Source organism: Lissotriton vulgaris, chromosome 6 (assembly GCF_964263255.1).
Source record: "Lissotriton vulgaris chromosome 6, aLisVul1.2, whole genome shotgun sequence".
NCBI classification, from domain to species: Eukaryota; Metazoa; Chordata; class Amphibia; order Caudata; family Salamandridae; genus Lissotriton; species Lissotriton vulgaris.
Window position 1 is genome coordinate 377,955,880 of NC_141694.1, and position 24,983 is coordinate 377,980,862.

Here is a 24,983-nt window from a genome sequence, read left to right on the forward strand (position 1 = left end):
AAGTGGAGGTAAGCAGGCAAAAAGTTGGGAGAAGAGCACCCTAAGGATGACAACAGATCTAACAGTGGCTTAAAGACACTGGCAAGGCCAAGAGTTCTCTTATAGACGAGACATATTGACTTTGCCAATGCTCGTTTCACATAGAAGAGCACAGCTTTACTGAAGGTGCCATTGCCTTCATTATAGTTCTCTTTTTGTTTCAATGCCAAATGATGTTCACATAGCAAGGGAGTCCTCATACATCATGCAACATTATGTGTCAACAAGCGGCAATTTAAAAAAGCATGTTTCCTGAAAAAAATCAAAAGGATTCACATGCAATGCATGGATATGAGCTGAATGCATTATGGCTGTTAGTGCTCCTGCAAAACTGCAGGCCTGAATCTAAACCAGATTGATGATAGAGAGCTATGGGCAAAATATCTTACCAGTAATTAATGCAGTATTATGAATACCAATCCTTCATTTGGACTTAAAAAATGGCAGATATATGCCCAATTTTCAAAGTGAAGCCACACATAGTAAACATTGGCTAGCTTTGCTGCTCGATTCCTTACTGAACTTACTTCTGCACATGCAGACTTCTACAATGCAAGATTCTATGTCAGTAAAGGCTGGTGTCAGGTCAGAGTGGTGGGGCGAGCGATGAGAAAATGTAGTAATAATGATAATTAAAAGAATTTGCCTGCCATTCGCTGCATCACTGATGTACTGCTCTTCTCTGGCTCCACTGCAGCACAGGTTTTCAGACTCCCCTGCAGCCAATCCAGATGCTGCTCTCATGCTACCCATGAATGGTGTTGTAGACAATTAGCATCAAAGTTGTGCCTGCTGTGACAGACCTCTTTCATGAAGGAAAGACGAGTCCTCATTTCAAAAGATGCAGAACACTCAACATTAAACTTCAAAGACCCAGACACTTAACATTCGGTGTCCAGAAAAGGACTATAAGAAGGAGAGGTTGAGTACCCAAAATATTGTCATCTGCCAAGCAGCCAGCTATGTGAGAGGTGAATGCTCTCCAAGACTTCTTCCTGTGACCAGTACTGGGAGCATATGACTGCTAGTCCCCCTGCTGAGTGAGGGGACATTACCAACAGAAACCAAGTCAAGCTACCCTGGAGCACTCGCGCCTGCCTGCTTGTTTGTCAAGACCAGTGTGCCCTGTGAGGAAGAGGAGAGCTTTGCAGGGAGTGAGGTACATGTGAGGAACCATACTGTGAGGAATCGGCTAAGAACCAATCGGGCTGTCGCCCAAATGCAGGATTGTTTTCGACGACCCCCCGTATTCCAGGAGAGGGCCACCATAGACTGAGCCGAGTGCTGACTGTCATGTGGGCCTTGTTTACACCTGTGACCTGTATGCCAGAGGGGCCCACTGGTAAAAATACCACTTCAGGGAGTGCCAAGACGTGTGACGTCTGGGCCAGACGCTTGTGCTGGCCAAGCCTGGGGTACAACACTGTCTAAGGAGTCTGCCCACCGTCCAACGAAGAGACAGGCTATGACCCACTGGTTAGACTCACACTGTGAGTCAACTGCCACAACTCACTGCAGAGGATTGCCGGAGATGCCATGGACGATGTTGAATCCTCCCTGGCTCCAGCTGGGAGCTGAAGAAATGATTCCCTGCCACAACCCTCCACCTTTAGCAAGCTCAACTTACCACATCTACACGAGTAGGGAGCCATCTGAGTGACCTACAGAAGCAGCACTTGGGAGAAAGAGACTGCGCTGCCGGTAGCTGCTGTGTGGGACGCAAGCAGCCCAACTTCTCCATACTGAGCAGAACTCATGGGTGTGCACTGAAGGCACCCACTGCACTGCTGGTCATTTCCGTGCTGCGAGAGTGGGTAAGACATGAATTGGGACAAATTGGTCTTGAGGGAACAGTGGCTAATGGTGCGGCAGCACCACAGACACGCTGGACTAAATTCCTAAAGTGTCAAAGAGAGAACTTTTGAGTATGTCCTAATAGTTTGCATTTCCTGCTATGGATCTATGATGTTACAACGCGTTATTTTACAACGCATGCTGTAACATCGCAACTTTTACAACGCAGCTTCCATTACATCGGATGCCATTACAACGCAGGATATTACATAGCAGATGCTATTACAACGCATACCATTACATCGTAAGTATAACTTTTAAAAAAAAATGTAATTAAGTTAATATAATTAATTTTATTTTACTAATATAATTAAATTAATTTTAAAAATGTAATTAATATCATTTATTTAAATAAGTTTAATTTAAAATAGGAATTAATGTAATTTAATTAATTTAATTTTATTAATTTGATTTAATAAATTTAATAGTAATTATTTAAATTTAATTAATGTAATTTAATTAATATAATTGAATTAATCTTAAAATTGTAATTAATTTGATTTAATAAATTTAATTAATGAAAAATAATTTAATTAATTTAATTTAATTAAAGTCGTACTTTAAAAAAAAATAAACCCTAAAAATACCCCTGTACCCCAAAACCCAAACCCAGCCCTAAACCCTAAAAATACCCCTGTACCCCAAAACCCAAACCCAGCCCTAAACCCTAAAAATACCCCTGTACCCCAAAACCCAAACCCTGCCCTAAAACCTAAAAACACCCCTGTACCCCAAAACCCAAACCCTGCCCTAAAACCTAAAAACACCCCTGTACCCCAAAACGCAAACCCTGCCCTAAAACCTAAAAACACCCCTGTACCCCAAAACCCAAACCCTGCCCTAAAACCTAAAAACACCCCTGTACCCCAAAACCCAAACCCTGCCCTAAAACCTAACACCCCTGTACCCCAAAACCCAAACCCTGCCCTAAAACCTAAAAACACCCCTGTACCCCAAAACCCAAACCCTGCCCTAAAACCTAAAAACACCCCTCTACCCCAAAACCCAAACCCTGCCCTAAAACCTAAAAACACCCCTGTACCCCAAAACCCAAACCCTGCCCTAAAACCTAAAAACACCCCTGTACCCCAAAACCCAAACCCTGCCCTAAAACCTAAAAACACCCATGTACCCCAAAATTACTTAAATTAATATATTTAATTTATAATATTTAAAAACATAAATAAATATTTTTATTTATAATTAATAATAATTAAATCAATTATATAATATTAAATAAAATAAAAAAAAATTATATACTTACCAATACTTACGATGTAATGGTATGCGTTGTCTCCAGGCACGACTGTACACAATTCCCATTTTCTTCGCGTTTCACGAGGTCACACCGTCTACAAAAACACGCCTTTCACAAACACATGTGAGTGTGTAATTATTCATTGATTATGTTGGTTCAGTGATTTTTTCAGGACATATAGATTTGGGATAAACTTGTGCAACAGTTAATTTATGTATGCAATACAGTGACTTTCTATATACTCTGTACCTGGAGAGCCAGATGAAATTCATGTTACTTAGTCTTGTATCTCTTCTTTGCAGGTTTCTGCCCCTGAGGAAGGGCTTTACAAGCCCGAAATGCATTGGGCATGGCTAAAAGTGCGAACAAGTAATCTTTATTGTTCATGATGTGAAATGAACATTGATTTGCATATTCATTATCAAAAATCCATGAATTTGTGGTACTTACTGATTTTCAAGTGAAATTTCATGTTTTTTGACTTTCAAACACAAGTAAAAAATATAAATATTTGCAAACAAAAAGATTTATGAGTTTTCATGTATCTTTTAAAAAAAGAGTGTTGAAACTGTCCAACCTTTTTTAGGTTGAAATCGCAACAGTGCGTAGAGGGCAAGCGGTTTCCGCTTGACTATTTTTCATGCGTTGTAATACCATCTGCTATGTAATGCCATGCGTTGTAATGGCATCCGATGTAATGGATCCTGCGTTGTAATAGCTGCGTTGTAACAGCATTACGACGTAAAAGTTGCGTTGTAAGTGTTACATACCCCTGCTATGGATAGGGAACAACTCTGAACACATAACACAAAGGAGGGTGGGAGAGGAATTCGCTTGAAAACTACTAGAGCCCCGACTTCAAGGGGAACTGCGTTTCTGAATGTCATAGTTCGTTGCAAGTGCAGAGTTAGAATTAAAATACTGCTTGGTTGTTTCATTAAAACTTAGGTGGTCGACGTCTATAATATAAACACAGAAGCAAAGTTTTGCAATCTGCGGAGTTCACAACTGTTCAGTGGCTGTCAGCTAAGTGCTAAAAGAGACAGTGCTTAATAAGGTATTCGGTGAACTGAAGATAACTGTTTTATCAAATATTAATTGTAGCAAGATAGCGTTTATATTTTTTAAGTTTGACAAAGATGGTACAAATGTGGTACAGTATACCTGTTTTGGGACCTCTGTGTGAGACGATTTATTTGAACTCCTATATCGTCATCATTGAAATTTTTACATTTTGGTCGTAACAAGTTCCTAAAGAATAATAAATAAACATTTTCTGTAATAAACTTTCTTTTTTAATGCCTGAATAATCCAAATAAGAAACAACACATAGGTTAAAGTAGAGGGTTCGGTTTCTATTCTGGAGGAGTAATGTATATAAAGCACCTACTCCTAATATCTTAGTAAACTCCTTTCTTTTCATGTAGTTAATGGATCATTTCAGGAACCACAAAGTCAAGCACAAGAATTGAATACAGGAGCTGAGCATCTTATCCCCCTTCTGGGAACAGATGATCTCTTAATGTTCGGAGTCGGTAGAGTGTTCCCCTTTCAAGGGACAACAAGTGTAAGACCAAAATGATAGTTATCTAAGAGAATAGTTCTGCTGCTGGAGCTTTTTCACAATGTGCCTGCTGTATTTTATCTTACCGTATAGTTGATGGGCTCGGACTTAGATTAAATAGAAAGTACTGGGCATCATCCATAAATGTAGACAGAGATTCATGGTGAGACACAAATACCATATTGCCTTACACTGCTAATGCCACCGTAAGACTCTCTTGGTTTGTACATGTTGATTTCGAGAGTAAAAATGCAAAGTAAGGCAATGTGCTTAGAAATGGTGATGCTTCACCCCACTTCATCATAGGGGGGTGGGAGTACAAGAACCAAGTTGTAAGACCATTGTTACACATACTGCACATTTATTTCAAGAAGGTCCCCTCTCTCCTCCTGGAGGTGGTGGTGCTGTGTGAGTGGAAGCAAGCTCATTCTTTCCCACTGTTGGCACTGGTCTAGTATGACTAATCTCAAGGTGCTATTTAGGGAGTACATGCAGTGAAGATGTAGTTGCCCTGCATGTGTCATCTGAAGAAATGTTATCAATGAAAGGTAATGCTGCTTTCATCCACTCACGAGGAGTGAGCAAATGCTACGTTGATTAATTGTGAATAAGTCTACATAACAACTCTGTCCCAACGTATCTACAGAAAGTCATAGCGAGCAACTGAAGTCCAGATAGCCTATACAACATTTAAAAATGCCACTTTGAAAGTCAAATGTTGCAAAGGGCACATGTGCAAGAACTTAAACGTACGAAATATCAGTGGCGTGAAAACGGTGTTCAATGTTGGATATGGCAGTTATGACCTGCGTAAGACCTTCTAAAAGCATATGCCACTAGCACCCTGAAGAAAGAAGGGCCAGGAATATGTGCATGGAGGAGTGATGTAAGTGTGCATCAAGCAAACACCACAAATGCTGCTGCAGATGATGTAGCGAGAGAGTGAATAATGTCTTCTTTATTACTGCGCGCAGTGATACATTTGGCTGAGAAATTGTCTCAGAGTCCTCTTACAGACTGTCTGTGCAGGATATTGACAGTCAAACTAGAAGGTTTAGGCACATACACACACATCCACAACAGCGGTATACTGCCATTTTTCAAATTTCTAATATTCAATCTGTGCCAATCCAGGCCTCTTCAAAGAATACGAATAGTGCAAAAGTTCATCTCAAGCAGCCTTTTATTTACACGTAAAAACCCAATGCATTTCGGGCTTTGATGCCCTTCTTCGGGGGTTGCTGCTATGTTAGTTTAAAAAGCCTTCCGTCCTCATTTCTTTCTCAATCAGTGATTGAGAAAGAAATGAGGACGGAAGGCTTTTTAAACTTACCGCTGTTGTGGATTTGGGACAAAAAGCTGAAAAAATGTGTTTAAAGAAGACTAAGGAGTATCGCTAAATGATGGAACACTAAAAAATGGCTAAAAGAAAATTTCGAAAAAACATGCACGCCAGTGGCGGCATGAAGCTGTGCAAGAGGTTTTGGGGCTCTGGAGTCCCATCCCACATAAAGTTTATTATTAACCTATGGCAGTTGGGCATGCCTTTCACCTTTCTGCACGCAATTGTACGAAGGAGAGACATAAAGAAATGAGGAACAAAGAAATCTGAAAAAGAGGTGTGCACCCCTACATCTTTAATAATGTTCATAACTTTCACAGACACCCACAGTAAACACCAGGAAAGAAGACCTAGACTGGTGTATGTTTAGGGAAAAAACAGTCTACACATCCTGTGGTTGCCCTAAAAAGTGGTCCAAGATCTGGGACCTTTGGAACACCTCTAGAGGACATATTTGCAACCCCCCGCTTAATATTGACCAAGATGACTCCCCCTCCCCATAATGACTCCACATGGTGTTGTGCTGAAGATTATTGTTTGTAACTGATCTCACAGATTGTACTGTACCTTGTTTCTTCCTCTGCACTGTATACGATATAACTATGTACGTTAATAAAAATATATATATTTTTTTAAAATGGAAACTTATTTGAGAGTTTACGTCATTTTACCACTGGAGGCTTAGGTTTAAGAATAGAGTTAGGGGGGTTGAAAGGTTTAGGTAAGGGGTATGTTGTGTAATACAGGTTAGGGTTGAGATTTGCGTTAGGGTATTTTTAGAGATTGAAGAGGATTCCGATTTATTATAATTGTGTGCCTATCATTATGAATATTTTTGCACTAAAACGAACACACTGTACTTAGCAAAATCATGTTTTCCTGTGCTGGACTAAACAATGCAAACACAAGGAGATGATGGACGGAACGCTGAAACTTTTCAGACACTCACCCCCAGGCAAAGATCTGGGTTGAATCATCATCGTTCTTTAGCTCACTTCGCCACCCCAGGCCAAACACAGAATGACTAAACAATGTCAGAACTAGGTCAAACTCAATCTTGGATTTTAATGCAGCTATGGTGTGTTTCACTTTTCCTCTCATCGCACAAAGTAAAATGTGCACCGTTATGTTTTGTATGGTCATGTTGCTATTCTTGAAGACCTCCAGAGGTAGCCTTTTGCCACATTCAAATCTCTTCACTCCTTTGCTACTGAAGGCCTATTCATAAATGAGACGGTCATGATTTTGAAAGTAACTAGATTTGTACGAACGCATCCGATAAAATGATGTCAATATGGGTTATCTTATTCTTTTTGGGATGTTGATAGGCAGGCTTCTCCAGCGAGTAGTATATCAGGTCTCTCTAACAAGTAGCTCATAAGCAACTTGTAGCTCTACAGTTCCCTGTAAGTAGCTCTTCTCTTTTGTATGCAGGGAAACCTAGTAAATAAGAACCTTTAGCTTGGTTAAATGAATGTATGCATACCTAAATTGATAAAGCCTTTTACGTTACTGCAGGCAGCCTTGAATGATTCACTCAGGTGATCATTGCTGTGATCTTGCAAGGGTGGCAACTATTGTAAACTAACCTGATATGGACACAGTCACAACACTAACAATTTCAGTAGCTCAGGGTGATTTTGATTGAACATAAGTAGCTCTTATTACAGAATAGGATGGAGATCCCTGCGCTAGATGATACTGTATTTAATTTCTTATTCTGATTCGATGATCTGTGGAATTAAGTATGATCACTTTATGCTGACAATACTCTTTCCATAGCATATTTTGTCATACAAATCTGTCTGGAGGTGTCGGGTCTGGTAGTCTGTTTCTCAATTAGGACTTTGACTTATTTCACTATAAGAAACGACTTCATGTCTTTCTCTTTGCTGCATTTGATTAAGGATTATGCTAATTATCCATCCTGTTTGGCTACACAGTGTAACTATTATTTTTGTGTTCTGTATGCCACTTTAATTATTTAATAAACCGTTACAGTTTCAAAACTTTTAAGATGCTTAAGTCCCTTCTAGTCTTAAGGCTTATTTGACCAGGTTGATTCACTGTGCTATTCGTGGCTATCTGTAGGGACACATTGCCTCATACAATCTTGAGGGTAACACCCTCTCTGAGTCGGCGTTTTATCTTAAAATGTTTTGACAATATCTTATCAAATAATCTAAGGAGTGTTAGAACTATGTTCAGGTAAAGGAACATGATTAAGGGTCAGGGCTATTATTAGGTTTATGCATATGGACAGAGTTGTGCTTAATGTTCTGTTAAATGTCAGGCTCAGGATTAGTGACAGCATTTGTTAGGTTTAAAGTATGCTTTTGAGTAAGGTCTATTGTTAGAGCTGGGCTTTTCCTCATGCAATGTTTCCTATATAATACCTTCTTAGTGAAAGTATTTCCTTTTTGCTCGAAACTGATTAACAAACAAATATGTCATAATCAAGACTATCTAGTCCTCTCTCTCAGTTTGGAAAGCATCCATTTTAATTACATGGTCATCAACACTAAGATTGTGACAAACAGTACCATACTTTGCTAGCTTTCTATTGACAACTATTCCATACGTACCCTACATCCTGTACTGAAGTTGCTCTTGTGATGGTCACCCTGGGCATAGTGTCTGAAAGTGGTCCACCTACTATAAATTCTTACTTGCAGTTCAGTGTTCTGTAGTTTGTGTGCCACTAAACCCACCAAGGACCCTGTGTCTGTCACTACTGACTTTTAAGCCATTCTTGCACTGGTCATATTTGTAGCACTGAATGTAGAACTAAGTGTATGCAGACATTATCCAGGAGCTTCATCAACATCTGATTAGACAATGTTAGTAGTTGGTGAAGTTGTCGTTTGAAATATGTTTGTTTCCTTTGTTTGAGTTGCCACCACTTTCAAGGTGTGTTTTGGCCTCCAAAAAGTCTTTGACTGGGGTTGGGTTGGACATGATTTCTACACTGCCTGTGACACTAAACGCCAAGATAAATGTGATGGTTCCATTTGTGCTTATGTCAGATTGTTCAAGAGAATTTCTGAGTAAGGGAACAGCATGGGTATGAATACACACAAACATTTGGTCATCACTCTGCACTGTCAGGGGTGATGAATGTAATAAAATATCTACTTGTCCATGGGCAGCTTGCTTTATATATATATACTTGTCCTGTAAAAAAATCCACTTGTCCCTTTGGTGCCATGTAGTGCAGTGACAAATTAGGGCAGCAATCTCATTATATAAGAGCTCTGATATAGCCTCTTTGATTATGCCAGGGCTCATACCATAGTATTGTTTGATTACTTGCAATCCCCCTTTGTTGCCACATTTCCACAAATCTACTTACTGGGGCTGAAGGTAGTGTGGTAAGCAATAGTTCCAGGGTTAGAATGCACTTTTGAGTCTGTGCAAAACTACTAACCTGCATGTTTAAAGGGTTTTCAATAACTCTTCTCTTATCTTTTCCCACACTGAGAAATGTTGGAAATTTACTCCTGACAATGGCAGACGCAAATCTTCTTCCAGAGTTGGGAAAAAAGTGGCTGGTGGGAAAGTGAACTTGCAAACACTCAGATTTTCGCATGAGCAAATCTACACATGCATATTTGTTCATGCTAAAAGGCAGTTCACAAATATTTTCTAGGAGTGCTATTACTGGTGGTGGGAAAGGGAACTTGCAAACACTGATTTTCGCATGAGTAAACCTACATTGTTGTGATCGTATATAGGACCCCAATTAAATATTCCCGATTTATGCCCTTATGTGGTTATAACAAATCATACCCTTATAAAGGCATAAGAATCATATCCATATTTAGTTATAGCCAATGCAATCCAAATACGGCAAGGCTACTTCCTTAGACTCCAAGAAAGTATAACGAGTTCTTTCAACAAACCAAACCTCCAGCAACCTGGGAATTCCCCATGCTTTTGTTTTGATTTGTCCTAGAACTCCTGCGAGTCCGAAAGAACGGCCAGTTCTTAGTGACATCTTTTATTGACGTCGTATGTCCAACCTTACGTCAAACTCGGCACCTTCCAGGTATAAATATACCAACGTTTGCCTTAAGCTACACACGGTGGTTTGGAGCAGAGCGGCTATCTACTTGAGTTTGAGTTTGAGTTTAAAATTTCTTATAGAGCGCACGTCTACCAGCGGTTTCTTGGCGCTATAGCTAACAAAGTCGAGGGCTAGAAGGCTGGAGGAGCTGCTGGCGTATTATTCAAAGGACTTCGTAAACAGGAAGGTCTTGAGGTGTTTGCGGAATTGAGGGTACAGGGGGATGGAACGAAGTTCAAAGGGAAGGGAGTTCCAGAGAATCGGGGCAAGAGTGGCAAATTTTGAGCCTCCCCACTTCTTTCTCCGGTAGCGTGGGATGGTGAGGAGGGACTGGGAGGACGAGCGGAGTTCTCTGGTGGGGACGTAAGGAATGATCTCGGAAGAGATGAACGCTGGTGCCAGGCCAAGTCGGGCCAAGAAGGTGATGGAGGCGAGCTTGAATTGGACCCTAGCTCGCACAGGGAGCCAGTGTAAAGATTTCAGAAGAGGGGTAGAGTGGTGAAATTTTGGAAGTTTGAAGGCCAGGCGGGCCGCCTGGTTTTGTATCTGTTGAAGGCGCCGCAGGCTATATGCGGGGATGCCGGCATATAGGGCGTTGCCGTAATCCAGGCGGGACACCACCATGGCCAGAATGATGAGCTTGAGGGCGGAGAAAGTGAAGAAACGGGACACCCTGCGTATAGTGCGCAATGAAAGGAAAGAAGAAGATACCACAGAGCTAACCTGGGAGTGAAGGGTGAGTTGAGTTTTATGCCTAGGGTTTTGACAGAGGAAGAGGGTACAGGAGAGGGGCCAAGGGAGGGGGGCCAGAAAAGAGGAGACCAGGGGCTGGATGAACCACCCGTCAATACCAGCTCGGTCTTGTCGGGGTTAAGTTTGAGATGATTGTGGTTCATCCAGTCCCTGATATGGAGCATAACAGATTGAAAGTTTAGAACAGAGGAAGGGGAAGAGGATAGATTGAAAACAAGCTGGAGGTCATCCGCATAATTGAATACGGCGACCTCCATCTGTTGGAGAGAAAAGATAAAAGGGGCGACATATAAATTGAACAGGAGGGGGGAAAGGGAAGAGCCTTGGGGGACCCCGCACTGAACTTTCCGGACGTCCGCTGTGAAGTCACCCAGGCGGACGGCCTGGGTGCGGTCCCTCAGGAAGGAGGAGAGCCAGATCAGGGCGTTCCCCCCCGATCCCCGCTGCCCTGACACGGGATAGCAAGATGGTGTGATCCACCGTGTCAAAGGCGGCTGAGAGATCGAGGAGCACTAGGGCCTGGGGCTGATTGGTATCCATACCCTCCCTGAGGTTGTCTAGGACCGAGATGACAACGGACTCCGTAGAGTGTGCGGGGCGGAAGCCGGCCTGGCGGGGGCAAGAGCTCCATGCATCTCCACAAAGGAGCTCAGAGCGCCGGTGACATGGCGCTCGAGCACCTTAGCCAAAAATGGCAAGAGGGAGATGGGGCGGAAATTGGCAGGGACAGAAGGGTCTGCCCCGGGTTTTTTCAGAATAGGCACAATAACCGCGGACTTCAAGGGGTTTGGAACTACGCCTTGAGCAAGAGAGCTGTTGAGGAGATGAAAGGGGGGGGGGGGGGGGTCTGGGCAGGTAACAAAGATATGGCGGAGAATGTGGGCAGGACAGGGGTCAAGCGGAGAACCAGATTTAACCAGGGGAACTAAGGAGGTCAGAGATTCCCTAGTGATGGGGGGGAGGGTGGTGAGTTCACCCTTGAGAGGGGGGCATTGGGGGTCAACAAAGGAGGGAGAAGGGGGAGGGATGTTGGCCTTGATGGTAACAATTTTGTGGATAAAATAATCGTTGAGGGAGTGGCAGAGTTCTTCGGACGGGGCGGGCTTAAGGGTTGTTCTGTCCGAGAACGCCAGGTTGTGAACGATCGTGAATAACTCCTTAGACTGGTTTTCCGCGGCTAGGATTTGGGAGGAGAAATACGATGTTTTGGCCTCCAAGATGTCTTTTTTATACTGGGTAAGAATGGTGGTATACTCCAGTTTTAGAGTGGGGCAATAGTTTCTCCTCCATGCCCGCTCCGCGCGGCGTACTTTTAGTTTGGTGGCCTTAAGCTCTTCGTTGAACCACCGGTTGGCATCCTTCTCACGTTTGGAAGTGATGCGCTTGAGCGGGGCGACGGAGTCGCGGCCAAAGGAGAGCCACTGGTCAATGGCCTCAACCTGGGAGAGAGTGGAGAGGCCCTGCAGGGACGGGAGGGAGGAGAGATTTTCCGGATTAACTCGGCCCCATGATCGAACCCAGGTGTTTTTGGGGTGGGGGGGCTTGACTGGGGGGTGGATAGGAAGGGAAAATGAAATCAGGTGATGGTCGGACCATGAGCAGGGCGAGATGGAGAGAGATTCCACCGGGCAGTTCAGGGACCAGATCTGGTCAAGCGTATGACCTTTGACATGGGTGGGGGAGTGAACATAGGATGTGAAGTTGAGGGATTGGAGGGTATCGGAGAATTCCTTAGAGGACGAACATTCAGCAGGGTCGAAGGGCCAGAAATTGAAGTCGCCAAGAAGCAGAATGGAGGAATTATTGACTGTGATAGTGGCCAAGACATCCAAGAAGTCAGGGAGAAATTGTAGAGGGGTTTGAGGAGGACGGTAAGTGAGAAAGCAGGTCAGAGGGGGAGAAGTGGAAGTGGTGCGAATCACCAGATATTCAGTGGTCGCGATGTCAGGCAGAGATAGGATTTGAAAGGGAAGATCGGCACGTGCGATGACCGCCACGCCACCCCCAGCTCCGAAGCCCAGCTGATGCGAGTGCCGAAGGAATCCGTCCCTTCCATTTGACACGCTGAGAAAGACGCAGACTTTTTTTCCTGCCGAGAAAATCCAGCTCCAGTGTTTCCAGTCACCCTTGCGGGTTACTGGGAGATCGAGTCCTGAGAGCGAGATACAAGACCTCCTTCATTCTAAAACCAAGGTATGGAGCCGATTAGATCCTTAGAGAATTCTTGAGTCAGATTCTTGGCAAAACTAACTTAACTTAAAAACTCCTTTACTCCTTCCCATGTACTAGGCTTAGGTTAGGTACACTGGGGTAGGCGTATTTAGAAACATCAGTTGAGTACGTTTAGTCAAACTTTTATCATTGTATGTAATTGTACATATTTTATACCTTTTAAGTTATCATATGGATCCGAAACCATATCAATGCTTTTACAGTAATTTCATAATACTCCTTTTACTGTACGCACTTTACTTTATAACTAGTATTGCAATTGTGGCAATTCATTTCTCTTGCATGAGAAAGAAGACTGCTCAATAAATAACACCTTTTATTGAAAACGCCCGTCTCTCTATTTCTCTGCACTCTGGTGAAACTAAGTATGCACAATTGACTGAGTGAAATAGCTGTATATTGTTTTCACACAACTCTGGAGATACACTCCTTATTCTGGGGGAGCAAAGTTGTCATGTTTATGCGGTTGTCAGAAGGTAATCCCTTCTTGTCTAATCAGGGAAGTTAACTCCTCCCTGTTCATTCGAGAAAGTTTCTAGTGACCTCTGAGCTAGCTGGCAAACCTAATTAAGTCTAACATATTCAATAGAGACCTAGTCGACCTCAGTCCTACGTCTAAACTATTGTTTATGTTATTCCAATGCGCAGAGCCTATTGGGAAAATAGGAACTACACTACAACATGTTTGAATGCAGTTCACAAATATTTTCTAGTACTATTACTTGTCCTACTTCTGTAAATTCTTGGAAATTCACGAAGGCCGTATAGCTGCACTTAATTCAAGGACATATAACATGGGTGCACTTTTGCAACTTTCTTTAATAATTGGGCCTCTAATTTGGTCTGGTGTTAACCATGAAATTTTGCGTTTATTAACATTATGTCTCTCTCTCTCAGTATCGACTGGCTTCACTGTGAGTGGCAGCATTATGCTCTTTCACAAGGACCATATCAGCACACAAAGTAGTTTTGTTCAGTGCCAGTAACTACTGTGGCAGTGTGTGCTTTGAGACCGAATTTTTTTTTGCTTTTGCCAATGTTTGTTATAATGGTGAGGGCCCGGCAGCTCCAATATTAATAAAGTTTTACAAAAACCATGACAAAACAAGTCAAATATTGACAAAACTAAAAAGCTTGACCACCAATTTCAAACCTATTGGCTTTGCCAATGCTTGTTTCTTTTTGTTTCCCATAATCTTATTGAAATTGGTTACACTGATTTTCCTTTATGAATATTTTTGGGAAATACTAGCATGCATCAACACGTTACTAAATAATGCTGCAAAGAAATGGTACCTGAAATTGTACAGTAGTTTAGCAAAATGTTTTTTTTCCCACTTTCATTTTTAATGGACATTTTATTTTGAAAGCAAAGAATCATTGCTTTCAAGCTCTGCTTTCAAGCTTCACACATATTTGCATCAAATCAGAGAGCATTCTGGGAGCATTACACATAGCCTCATATTGCTAAACTTTGAATATGTGTGTACACATTTTTATACTGGAACCACTGTCAGTAGTGCAGTCAGAGCATACAACATTTACTTGGAGCGCTCATCTTAATAATGAAGGTTTTGAATTAATTAACCTTAAATTCAAGTTTGAACAGCATTAACATATGGGCAAAAATATTACCTTAAGTGCAGACAGTACCCGTCCCTGATCCATAATGTGGTAATGCAAACTGGCAGCCAAACGGTTTGTGCTGCAGGGGGTTGGGCCGACTTGCCAAAGGACAAAATAAATACACAGGAAAGCGTGTTGCCCTTGACCCCAAACAATAGGTCCTGGGCGTCGGGCTATAGAATTACACAGCCCTGCACAGATATGGAAAAATGCATTACATTTTACCATAGCAAGATAATCTCTTCCTTCAAGCAGAGGAAGGAGGTGGGGTACCCATCTTGAATTATGTTGTTCACATATATTAAAAGGAATGGTCAGCTCTTTTGGGGGTTAATTGTCCTCCTTGGGTATGAGGAAGCCAATGACGTCTACTTCTTATCTTCCTTTACTCAACATCAGTTCCTCTATTACACCCCTAGGGATTGACGCCTATGCCTTTTACAGACGGAGAGAAATGTGATAATCCTTCATGTGCATTTGTCTTGGACGAGTATTCTTTGTTTGTGAGACATTTACTACAGTAGCTCTAACAAACTCTCTTAGCACTCCTTGTCAAAAGGTTACATCCAGTCATATTTGACAGAATAATTTCAATATCTTCCTAGCAGGAGTGGTGCAGAGAGCTTGGGGGGAGTGGGAGGTGGGGTGGGGAGGGACGGGAGTAATAGAACTAGTCACAGTTGAGAGTACAGTGTCACTCCTTGTATTCTGCTTTAGAAGGACAAGCTAGGAACATTGCATCGAACAGACAATCTCCGTGTTGGTCTTGCTTACTGCCACAAGCTTCTTGGCCTTCAGCTATAGCATTAACATTACTGCTTAAACCCTTTCAAAAGAAAAGAACAACCCTTACCTGATCTGTTAATCCTTGCTCTACAACAAGTTTTCGAAAAACAGCTTCTGCTATTGGGGACCGGCAAATATTTCCTAAGTAAATAAAATACATTCCTTAGATAAGAAGCATCATTTAAAATTTCATTTTTTACTCACTACATTAAATCGGTTTTTACTCTATGCAGAAAAGAACAATTTACATAGGATGTGGAATCAGTACCAGGTCCTAAATTAAGCAACAACGTTTCAAACAGATTTTGAAAATATAGTAAATTGAAGAGAATGCAAGGCCCTCGCACTTGCTCTGACCAAATATCCCTATAATCCTGCTTTTGCACTTTGATACACACACCGCAGTCTACGACTAAAGCACAGAGATATGAACAGGAGTTTGCCACGTAATTTTGATCCAGCAATATCTCTACATGCTGTTAGGATTATGTGGATTGTGGGATTTAATTTCAAGTCATGGCATCTGTGTCCTTGCTAGTAGTAGATTTAAGGAACAGGGCTTCTTTGCAAGCTCGAACTAGACTCATTGAGGAGAGGAAGGAAGAGTTTCAGGTGGGACTCGTTGAAAGTGGCTCTCGGTGCTAAAAATGATGCACTTTAGGAAATATGGTTTACATATTATTTTTATATTTTCGGTTATACATGTGGAACACCGTCAATGGAGAGCACAGCGAGTGCCCTGTTTGGAGGGAGATATCTCACTAGCATTCTAACTTGTACCCTATAGGCTACACACAGACATTTCCATTAGCCCACTGATCTGGCAGCAACAATCTGTGAATTAAAAGTTACATTAAATCTCTTCAATAGGAGCACTAAGAAACAAAAGGGCCAGGTGTATGAAGCTTTTTAACGTTTGCAAACTGCCAGATTCATATTAAAAGGCATTATCAAATGTACAAAGGCCAAACTGTGATTTGGTAACCTGTTACTGAACCGCAATTTGGGACTGCAAATCTGATTTTTAGGAATAACCTTCTTAATACCGATTTGCCGGGGCGCAAAACATTCGCATTTTACCACCAACTTGGTGGTAAACCATTTGCAAAAGGGAAGGGGTCCCTGCGGGACTCTCTCCCGTTTGAGAATGAAAAAATATACTTTCCAAGAGCAGGTAGAGGTCCCACGGACACATTAGAAAAAGTTTCATTTATTTTTTGAAACGCATCCCACTTTCCTTTTAAGAAAACGGGCTGCATAAAAAAAGAAAAAAAAGATTGCTTTATTTAAAAGCAATCACAGACATGGTGGTATGCTGATCCCAGCAGTCCGCCATTCCTGAGTTTTTTGCGACTCCCATAGGGATGCAAACTGAGACCACCTCATTAGTATTAAGAGGTAGGTCTATTTGAGACCCACTGGGAATCGCAGAAAGTGCAAGACACACTTTTGTACATTAGTGTTTGCGATTACCAAATAGGGAATCGCAGAAATTCGCAATTTGGTCATAGAAAACATTGAAGAAATTCTTTGACTTTCTCCCCACCGAACCAAGAAAATCTATGGCGGTTGCTCTCATACTTTCCCGCCTCGATTATTGCAATGGCCTGATGGCAGGGATAAAAAAACAGACGCTAAAAAAAACGACAAAGCGTTCAACACGCAGCTGCACGACTGGTATTAAAACTGCCCAGAAAATCCTCAGCATCTGCGGCCCTCAGGACATTGCATCGGCTCCCTCTCCATAAAGGGATTCTCTTTAAAATCTTATTGACCTCCTTCAGAGCACTAAACAACGTTGGCCCTAAATATCTCTCAAAAAGATATACGCGTTACAATCCCACCAGAGTTTTGAGATCAGCAGGCTGCAACTTAATCAATACTCCCACCTTTCACTATAAAACTAAAAGGTGGAAAAACTCTGTGTCCTGGCTTCCAGGGCATGGAATGCTATGCCAAAGGAGCTAAGACTATTAGATCGAGAAGCCCCTTTTCGAAAACAACTTAAAACTTGGCTATTCAACTTGTCAGATGCATATGTATTAGCTGCCATCTAGTTCCCTCCTCCATTGACTTCCTCGCTCTTTAGCGCCAGTATGCTCCTTTCAGAGCGACAGTTTGCGCTTTATAAATACCGAATAACAATAACAATAACAAACCTTTGTACATCTGACTCTTAGAACATTCTAGTATTATAAACTATGAACGGCGGAAAACACTAATCTTTGCAGAGGTGCTTCTCCCTTTAAGCTTTCTTGATTGGGATTAGAAACTATGACGTGAATACTACACAGAATTATTGGTACCATATTTACCAAGCAAAACTGATTATCATCAGATTGTACATCATTCTCTAGGCCTGAAAGCGGAAATCTGAAGTCTAAGCAATGCATTCTTCAGTGGGTATATAACCCACTGAGGCACTATGTCCCTACTACTGTTAACATGTGCAACTTGATTATTTCTAGACTTTCTTTTCCTTCTTTTCCCCATTGGTTAATTGTATCGCTTTTGCAGGTATGGAGGCTTTGAGTCAGCACTGCCTTCTTACATCACATTAGATCTGGCAACCAATAGCTTTAACAGATGAAAAGACTACTAGGCCTGGGCGGAGTTCGAGAAGTACTGTGAAGTGACCAAAAAACTCTGCTGCACTACGTGGAACTCTGCAAGCGGCGGAATGCGTTGGGGCGCCGTTCACACTGATTTTTAGTGCTGGCTGTTTGTTCTGCACTGGAAAATCTGTGCGAATGGAATCATGCACAGCGCAAGAGGGCGCTGCTTCTTTCTGCTGCTCAAGTAGAAGTTCTACTTGAGCGGCAGCTTCCTTAACGCTAACAGAAGATTTCTCAATATGGGTGGTAGCACTTATTGAATGACATATCGCTTAAAGCTTTATTCTGTCACCTCAAGATTTCGAACTCTTTATCAGTTTCTCATCTTGTGATTTATAATAGGGATTTTCGTATATGGAACACGCTTTATACATTACGTTCGGTATTGTATTAATGCTCAATTGATGACTAATAGAGAAATAACTACTAAAGATTAATACAAACGTTTTAAACTCAGATCAAACGCTCATCATTGACTACTTAATAACTGTGATGAATAAATTGAATGCGATTCGCAGCTCGTGATTAATTAGTCACCTACATCCAAGGTCCTATTGACCCAGGGCACAGAAGAGCAGGGACTTTTCTTTCAGATCCATGGACTGAAAATGTAATTTTTTAGGGTCTTATGCTCGGCCACCCATGTGCACCTATAAAGGGGTCTCCTTGAGCTTCAGGCTTGCATGCCAATTGCTGCTTTCATAAAAATGTTTTATTTATTCTTAGTGGTCTAAAGCTTGACTAAAGCACCTTAAAGCGATTCAGATGCAGTCTACGGATCTGTGACCAGAATCTGAATATATTTCCGCCTCAACTCAGCAAGGTATAAGACGCTGAATCAATGACTCACCCAGTCCAGGGGGAATGAGACCCTACCACAACTTAATAAGCCATGTGCAATGAAAAGGACCAACAGATAAAAAAAAGAGTGCCTTGGCAATCAACTATAAAGCCCAAACTGGCCCCTAGCAAATCATTGCGTCAAAAAGAGCCTACTTGGCAATCTGGGGGGTTTGGGGGAAATAGCCCAAATCACCAAGCACCAACTCGACTGGATGAGGAAGAGGGCCACCAATTGAAGAAAGCTACATGCTTGTCACTGCCTAGGGACACCGATGTGTGGCCAACATCTGCTCGGAAGGACTGGCGTATCTGACAGAGAAGGATACAGCATAAGGCAAGAGTAATTTACTCTTTCCTGACTAGATGCTGGTAATTACTTTTTGAGCGAAAGGAGGGCTACAACTTTATTCAGCAATCCTATAGATAGCCCTACCTTAGTTTTGATCCTTTATTATGTTTTCAAATATTTCTGTTATACAGTGGAAGGTGATTGCTATTTTACGAAGTGATAGAGTTTAAAATTGTAGACCAAAAAGATCTAAATAACCACGTTAGATATGTGCCTTAAAACATAGGAAATTGTGGTTAACTCGGTCGAAGAAAAGTTGCATGAATAAATGACACATAGGAAAATGTGCTTGCTTAAATGTATAGAATAAAATGTGAAGTTTTAAATTCAGGAACCTCCCATTTCTAATGTGCTTCTAGGACGATGCCCAAATTTCTTTCAACTCTAGCATTCATTTTAAATAAATAAATGTATTTTTTTTTTAGAAATTATTGACTGAGTATCAACATCCGACTGCAGAATGTGCTGATTTATAAAATGTATTCTTGGCTTCATCACACCATATGTGCGCATTTTACTTCGACAATGTGCTTTGCTGTTGCCTTTATAATGAATAGAATATTAGTATAACCAGCATATTGAAAACGTGTATTGTTTAACCAGGACATTGGCTATAGAAATGTTTCATTGCATTACACTAGCCCTTGTGCACACAATGGGACACAGAAAGCAGCTAACAACGTAGGTATGAGGGTTCTCATGAGAACCTTCTCCCATGTATCTAACGTGAAACTTTTTCGTGCTTTATGCTCGAAGCTTCATGCTTCATCCTCATCCAGCTAACTATGCTCACCAACTTTCATGTCCTTCATTTCTTTAAAGCGTTGTAAGCTACGGCTAACAGCGATTTCCCATTGCCTGACAATTTTTGCGGGGGAGACGTTCTCCTGGTACTGATCATAACTAATGCAGTGACTGACTTTCTTTGATTGGATTCAATGGCTGGTATTGCAACTTTTGAGGGAACTCAGCTGAGTTTCTAAGACGGTCTTTACGAGAAGTTCATTTTCTTGATTATGCTCCGGAATTTCATTCTTTTCCAGAACAAAGTCTTTATGGGTTTCGTTTAGGTTATGTCCTTTTAGATTAACCCGATCCGTGCTTGTGACTGGGAAGGAAACAAGCTTCCGGGGACCGGTTTCTGGCATTTCAGCCGTCGTCGGCCCGGCTTGCTTGAATCCTCATGGTGCAATGAGCAAGGGACTCACGTCTGAGTATACCCTCCCACACATAGTGTGGACAAACCGATTTTGGAAATGCCAGAAACCGGTCCCCGGAAGCTTGTCTCCTTCCCAGTATAAGAATTGGCTTGGTAGTTTGGTTTGCCCTGTTCCCATCATGCACGGGGACAGGAACAGACTAATTTGCATATAGCCAGGTTCTGAGCTGGGATGGTGCAGTGAGCTAAAAAACGGTGATGGATCAAGCCCTGATCTCTTGACTGGGTAGGAGTATTCTGCATCATTCAGAAACTCTGTCCATCACCTTTTCCAAAATTCACTGAGGGCTTACTGCCACTGACTGGCTCCTGAGGGGCGGAAAAGAAGGACAGTCGTTGGAATGTGTGCGGTCTATTATGCTGCATTACAACTTTTGCTGGGATTAAACTTTGTGGAAGGGAATCACGAGCTTCTGGCCTCGCCAGGCTAGAGGCGGTCTGGGCAGGAGAAGCGTGACCTTAGTGTCGACCACAAGTATGAGAACTGGTGGTCTCAGACGTACGGAGTCGTGTAGTCACACGTGGTCCAGCATATGGCGGTCCCTATCAAACATCGACATGGGCAAGGACAAAGGCAGTCTAGCAGTAGCATCCAATACTAAAACTCTGTATACTTTGCCGCGCCACCCCCGCAGCGCATCACGCGCCATACAAATGGAATAGGCGAGGACAGGGGGGACGCGGTGCCGACGCAGGCGGAGCCCCTGGCTGCCATACAGAGATCCCAAAAGGAGCTGGAAGCTCGAATATATACCATCTCCATTGACGCTAATCTACTGCGGGCTGACCTCCACAAAGTAGCGGATAAGTTCACAGTGGTGGAGGAGGAGGACGTATCATGCCTCAAGGGAGAAGTGGCGGTCTTGAAAAAACAGGTGACACAACTATCCTCCACAACGGAAGCCCTGGAGCGCCGGCTGAAGACGCAGAGGGTTATGCCAGACGCAGCAACATACACGTACTGGGCTTTCCTGAAAGAGCAGAGGGGAGATCAGCAGAGCTGTTCCTGCGGGCCTATCGTATATGTTGGTCATCGAGAGGGCACCCATGGCCCTAGTGTCTCCGCCGCCACCGGGGGCTCCCCCGCTTGCGCTCATTGCAAAACTCTTGAATTATAGAGACAGAGACTGCATTCTTCGGGCTGCCAGAGAGCAATAAGACCTCCTCTTTAAAAATAGCAAGATCTCCATTTATCCGGATTATACCAAGCACGTGCAAGAACAAAGGAAATCCTTTTTAGAAGTAGAGGAAATTAAGGGATATGCACCTACAATATACGTTGTTATACCCTGCAAAACTGAAGGTCTTGGCGTATGGTAAGGCACATTTTTTTGAGAGCCCCGAGGATGTTTGGGAATGGTTGGAAATTCGGGGGATGCACTGCGAGAGCCATGGAACCGGAGCTAGAAATGGGGCACTTGACCGCTGCAAGGATCACAGATCGGGGAGGGAGATGAGGGGTCACTAACTGCGGGCGCAGGCCCAGACAAAAGGATCAAGGTCGGGAGTGACGAAACGATACAAATGAGCACAGAAACCCTCTTGGCATTGGAGGAAGAGGGGGACGCTGCCAATTCGGACAATGGGGATCAAACTCAATGGCCAAATGCATCAGTGGATGTAGTCCTGAAAAATCTGTTCGACCAGGAGATGTAGGCAATGTAGGAGCAGTGAACGGGGGGCTTGTGATGGCTCCCGAGCCGGGCCGGCTGCGAGGACAAGCGGTCAGTATGTGAACCACACACATGCAGAAGTGACCTGCTCCATTGAAAGGGCGGGCTCAAGTTTACATACACTGGGGTGGGCTCAATAATGATGTTGTACTGGTGACACGGAGATCCACACCACGGGGCACTATTACCTGATTAGGTTCAATTTCGGGGCGTTGGGGTAGGTGGGTTCAGATTTCTTTAGTTAGGGTGGCTTGAAAACATTTTAGCCCCAGTTGTGCGATAAAGTGGGATGCGTGTGACCTGGCACGACATAGGTGTAGGCATTTTTGAAAACATTGTTCATAAAATGTCCGTGGGAGGAGGGTGGGCTCTGTTACTACAAGTTTTCATGTTTTGGTTTGTTTAGAAGGTGTGCGCCGCAGCAACTCAATCATGGGTGGGCAGAGCTTGAGATTGGAGGCTGAAGTGAGAACACCTCACAATGGGGACAGAGTATAAATTCTTGACCTGGAATGTGTGGGGATTGGGCACGTACACCAAAAGGCATGTTAACTTTCCTCAAATGCCATTATATAGCAATAGCTTGCCCCCTGGAAACGCACCTGGATGATAGTGGTGCAGCGAGAGTGGCCAAGAAGTCGTGAGGTCAGATTCACCATTCCTCTTCTTTACATATGTCAGGGGCACTATGACCTGGGTGGCCCAGGCATACCATTCACTCCGATATACAGCGAATCGGATGTGAATGGTCGATATGTACTTCTGCGAGGCTAACTAGATGGCAGAAAAATTGTCATCTTAAACACATACGCACCAAACACTGACAACCCAGCGTTCTTTCAGGTCATCCTGGAACAATTGTCCAACGAATTTGACGTCCCATACTGATGGATGGGCGACTTTCATTTTGCCCTAGACTCAGCCGTCGATAGACACCCCCCCAGGGCAGGAACGAAACCTAGAATGTCCCAGATGCTAAGGAAGGTCATGCAAGATGTCGGGGACCATATTGCGTGGAGGGAGACCCAACCTACACTTCGACTCTTTACATGCCATTCACTTACGCACGGAACACAAAGAAGGCTGGATAGGGTTCTGGTACCGGGTGTGCCTGCCTTCTCGGAGGTAGAGGTGGAGGTGACTCATTTGGCGCACTTTCTGTCTTACCATTCACCGGTACGTTGCTTGGTGAGGTGGGGGTCATCCATACTGGGCCTGAGGCGTTAAAGATTTCCGCCTGTACTGCTCGAGGATGAAGTGGGGAGGGCTGCACTATCCAAGACTGTAACAGACTATCTGGAAACAAACTGGAGGGGCCCCACTGAGTGGGAGGCTTTAACGGTAGTGATCGGCAGGGAGAGCATGGGTATTGGTGTGGGGGGGTGAGGAGACAGCTACTTGGGGAGCTCGATAGAGAGGAGAAAACGTTAGCCGACATGCTGACTTTGAAGTGGGCGAGAGAGAATGGAAACAGTAAGAGCGTATAGCCGACATCTGGGATAGGCTAGATAAGTACACCTTGATGTGTCGGAGACTACATGCCGAGGGTCACAAGTCCGGTCACCTACTAGCATGGATTCTCCGAAGCGAGCAGGCTCCCTCATTGACCACCACTTTGAAAGCTGAAGGAGGGGAACCTCGTCCACACCAGAGCTGGGATTCTGGAGGTGTTCTTGCACCATTTACAGCGGGTATATACTGCAGACTCTGGAGTGACAACAGTGAGGTACATCCCCGTCGTTGAGGGGTTGGCGCACCCGCAGCTCTCACTTACTGGTGTAAGGAAGCTAGATGCCAAATTCACCACTGAAGTACAGAAGGCGCTTCGGGTCATGCTGGGATCTAAGGCCCCGGGCCGATGGGTTCCCAATGGCCTATTTAAAGCCCTATTCAAATCAGCTGAAGCATAAGGTTTTACCCCCATCAATGCACAAAGGGAAAATTGTTATGCTCCTGAAGCCAAGGGGGGATGACTAGGATCCCTTAGCGTACCGACCCCCAACGATGATATGTAAACATTGTAAACATTTTATGCAATGTCCTGGCTGCTAGCCTGGTCCCCTACATGGTGCACCTGGTCCACGAAGATCAATGAGGTTTTATAGCAACCTGTAACATGGGCATGAATATCATGAGGTTAACACACATTCTGCATGAAGTAAGGCAAAGAGACGAGGAACTATCCTTGGTCTCAATAGATCAGGATTGCCGGATTTGGACCGCGGTTCAGGTGATGGGTACAGATCTTATATACAGCACCCAGTGCTAGAGTTCGGGTGGGGTACAGTAGGTCGATCGAATGGCACCTAGGGAGGGGGACACGACAGGCCCGTCCACTTTCTCCACTTCAATCAATGTCGGCGGGTCTTCCCATATCATATCACTATATGTGGATGACACGTTATTTTATGTCTCATCCCCATGGGAGGCGGTACTAAGGCTACTACGGGTGTTGGGGGAGTTTGGCAGGTGCTCGGGGCTGCGACAAGTTAAAATCATGGATATTCCCCCTGGGTCGCCTAGCGGGCCATGCCACGGATTCTCTCCCTCGACTGGGCCTACGATGGGAGACGGTGCACTCCAGAGCTAACTGGGCATTCAGGTGGCGGGTGAGGAGTTGCAAATATTCCAGCTTAACGCTTATAAGACGATAGATGCGCTAAAGGGGTCGGTGGGTTTTCAAAACACTCTTCCGCTCTCCTTAATGAGCAGGTTGGCAATAGCTAAAATGGTGATGTTGCCCCACTGCCTGTATATGCTACAG

At 43.4% G+C, this 24,983-nt stretch overlaps 1 protein-coding gene across 2 annotated transcripts in view; it reads right to left on the bottom strand.

Moving 5' to 3' along the window:
• The window catches only part of ACP1 (acid phosphatase 1), a 97,705-nt gene that overhangs the window by 62,290 nt on the left and 10,432 nt on the right, over positions 1 to 24,983 (bottom strand). For both annotated transcript variants that reach the window (XM_086926398.1, XM_086926397.1), the window contains exon 2: positions 15,588 to 15,661. In XM_086926398.1, coding sequence (XP_086782524.1) covers positions 15,588 to 15,661 — 74 coding nt within the window. The remainder of the gene's footprint in view (positions 1 to 15,587; positions 15,662 to 24,983) is intronic.